Raw genomic sequence first — 3670 nt, forward strand, 5'->3', positions numbered from 1 at the left:
TGACATCCTTCTTCATTCCTTGCCATCAGAAGGACTCCTTGAGATCTTGGTACATCTTAGTCAAGCCAGGATGCAGACTAAGACGACTCTTATGTCCCTCCTCAAGGATCAACCGTTTTACCCCAACATCGTCAGGTATGCACACTCTGCCCTGGAACCTCAGTATGCCATCATCACTCAAAGCAAAGTCTTTTGGCCTCATCCGACCCAAGTTGTTCTCTGACCCTGTTTAGATTGGCATCCAATAGCTATCTCTCTCTGATTGAGTTTAGGAAATCGCTAGATATAGTAAGGGTACTACACCTAATGGACTCGGACCCCAACTCTACCTGCAGCTTTATGTCTTTAAACTTCTCCAGTAGTTTCACCTCCTTAATCATAAGGTGTGCAGCATGTACGGTCTTCCTACTCAAGGCATCGGCCACCACATTTGCCTTCCCTGGGTGATATAGGAGCATCAAGAAATTCCATCCACCTCATCTGCCTCATGTTCAACTCCTTTTGGTCAAACAAGTACTTGAGGCTCTTATGATCGTTGAACACACGAAACTGAGCACTATAGAGATAGTGCCTCTAAATCTTCAAGGCAAATACTATAGCTGCTAACTCCATGTCATGAGTGGGATAGTTACGCTCATGCACCTTAAGTTGACTCGAAGCATACGCTACAACCTTCTTCTCTTGCATCAGAACACAACCGAGCCCAAGGTGAGATGCGTCACAGTAGACTTCAAACAGTTTCCCCACATCCAGAATTACCAATATGGGAGCACTAGTCAACCTCCGTTTAAGCTCCTGAAAAATCTCCTCACACTTGTTCGTCCAAGTGAAAGATTGGTCCTTCCGAGTAAGCAATGTCAGGGGTGCCACTATCTTGGAGAATCCCTCTATGAATCTCCTATAGTAGCCCACTAACCCCATAAAGCTCCTGATCTCTGTGGCCGACTTAGGACTTTCCCACTTTACCACTGCCTTGACCTTCGCTGTGTCCACTGCAATCCCCTAGGCGGATATCACATGCCCCAAAAACTGAACCTCACCCATCGAGAACTCAAACTTGGACAACTTGACACACAGTTGCTTCTCTCTCAGAACGCCAAGCACCAACCTCAGGTGTTCTGCATGCTCCTCCTGAGTCTTGGAATAGATAAGGATGTCGTCTATGAAGACTACGACAAACTTATCTAGGAAGGGCCGGAAGATCCTGTTCATGTAGTCCATCAACACCGTCGGAGCGTTGGTCACACCAAAAGGCATAACCACATACTCGTAGTGGCCATATCTGGACCTGAAGGCCGTCTTCTGTACATCATCAGCCTTTACCAAAATCTAACGGTATCCTGACCGTAGATCTATCTTCGAGAACACTGATGACCCATGCAGCTGATCCATCAAGTCGTCAATTCTCGAGAGAGGGTACTTATTCTTGATCGTCATCTTATTTAACTGCCTGTAGTCCACACACAGGTGCGAACTCCTATCCTTTTTCTTTACTAACAGAACTGGTGCTCCCCAAGGCGAAGTGGTGGGTTAGATAAACTACTTCTCCATCAGCTCCTCTATCTATTTCTTGAGTTCCACTAACTTTGCCAGAACCATGCGATATGGGGCCATTGACACCGGGCCTGTTCCTGGTACCAGGTCAATAGAGAACTCCACCTCTCTATTGGGAGGCAACCCTGGTACTTCATCCGGGAACACATCTTCAAACTCATGTACCATAGGTATAACTGGTGTTCTCTCTCTCCCCCACCTCTATACAGGCGAAGATTATGAAGCACTACGCGACTCTGAATCTCCTTTACCACCCCCTGAGGGGACACCAACTCGAGCTCCCCTGAGTCGGGAAACAACAACCTCTTCTCTCGGCAGTCTATAAGGATGCGATTGGTAGAGAGCTAATCCATCCCTAGGATCACTTCCAACTCTTGGAGAGGCAGACATATCATATTCACCTTATATTTGCGTCCTTCCACCTCCACAGGACACCTAGCACACAAGGACGACGTCCTAACCAAACATGACGTCGCAGTAGATACCACCAGCTCACATTGTAGCTCACACATCGATAAACCCAGACGATTCACACAAGCATCTGACACAAAAGGGTGTGTCGCTCCAGAATCATACAACACACAGCAAGAAGTACCAACTATCATGCAACTACCCATAACTAAGTTACCTGAGCCTGATGCCTCGACTCTTGACATAGCATACACCCTACCGATTGCCTGAGGCCTGTTGCTGGTGGGGAGCCTGAACTGGAGGGCGTGTAGCTGCCCTAGCAAGAGTGGGACAATCCTTCCCAAAGTGGCCTTCCTTACCACAGTTGTTGCATCTGCGGTAACCCTCCATGCCCGATCAAGCACTCCTCAGGTGAGGACCCCCACATATATAGCACTAGACTCGACCCTACTGGGGCGGAAGACCCCTAGACCCTTGAGGCTGATGGTGAGGTCGGTCGTATGGTCTCCTCCGCTCGTCATGTTTGGGCTTGGACCTAGGTGGCTCACCAATCCTCTGAGGCTGCTGAGGTCGTTGACCCTCTACCTCATTCGTCATCTTCGCCATTACTATGGCCTTCTCTACTAGAGCAGCAAAATCCTTGATGGAGAAGGGTGCCACCATCAAGCGAATATCTCCCCTGAGGCCGTTCTCGAATTTCTGGCATCTCCACTCCTCATTGAGCGGCAAGGTATAGAAGCGGCTGAGATGCTTGAACTTCTCAGCATAGTCCGTCACAGTCTTCCCTCCCTGGGTCAGTTGGAGGAATTCCACCTCCTTGGCATACCGAACGCTGTTTGGGAAATATTCCGAGAGGAATTTCCCCCTAAAGGCCTCCCACGTCACCGGTTTGCCTCTCTCCTCTAAGATGAATTTTGTACTGATCCACCAGTGTTCCGCCTCTCCGTTGAGCATGTATACCGTGAAAGCCAACCTGTTCTGCGTTGGGCATGTTTTTGCATCAAAGATCCTCTCCAGATCCTTCAGCCACTGGTCTGCTGTGTTAGTGCTTGTCTTCCCGTTGAACTTCACAGGATGGTGTTTCAAGAAGTCTTCTAGACTCCACTCCTTGACTGGTGGTCGTGGCTCTAGGCCAAACCCAAGGGCAGTCGCCTTGTTCTCTTCCAACTGGCGGAGGGCCTCCATATGTTGCCTATGCGCATCCTCGACAGCAACACGTGCAACCTCCATCTACTGCATCACTGCCTGTTGTTGCTCAAGCGACGCCGCCTGCCGCTGCATTGATGCCTCATGCTACTGCATCATTGTCGTGCTTTGTTGCGTCATAGAAGCTACCATCACCTCTATTGCCCTGGCGATATTGGGTACGACACCCTAGGATGATTGTGGAGTCCTACGAGGAGGTGCCATAGTTCATTGACACATAGAAAATCACTTGGTTAGGCTCGGTAAAGGCAAGAATTTAAATAAGAACACTCAAAAGACACATAGAAAGCTAAGCGGACATCTAAGTCCACAGACCTAAGGAATGACTGTTCTGATACCATAAATGTAACACCCCATTTAATTAATAGCGTAATTAAAAGAAGCGTCACGCTTGGGTAATATCCTAATGCAGTCTCAGAGTTTAAAAGCAACTCCATACAACCAACCAGAACGCAAAACGGTGCCAAGAGAAATAGTTACAATTGTTCTACAGTAATGC

At 48.3% G+C, this 3670-nt stretch overlaps 1 protein-coding gene across 1 annotated transcript; it reads right to left on the reverse strand.

Annotated features, from left to right (window-relative positions):
* Positions 1-2412: 2412 nt before the first annotated feature.
* LOC114170205 lies at positions 2413-3195 on the reverse strand. The gene has a single exon (XM_028055691.1). The coding sequence runs from the start codon at positions 3193-3195 to the stop codon at positions 2413-2415; it is 783 nt and encodes a 260-aa protein (XP_027911492.1).
* Positions 3196-3670: the final 475 nt, after the last annotated feature.

This window comes from Vigna unguiculata, chromosome 11 (assembly GCF_004118075.2).
Source record: "Vigna unguiculata cultivar IT97K-499-35 chromosome 11, ASM411807v1, whole genome shotgun sequence".
Lineage (NCBI taxonomy): Eukaryota > Viridiplantae > Streptophyta > Magnoliopsida > Fabales > Fabaceae > Vigna > Vigna unguiculata.

Coding starts and splice junctions, on each gene's coding strand:
- LOC114170205 (XM_028055691.1), bottom strand. CDS start 3,195: ATGGAGGTTGCACGTGTTGCTGTCGAGGATGCGCATAGGCAACATATG.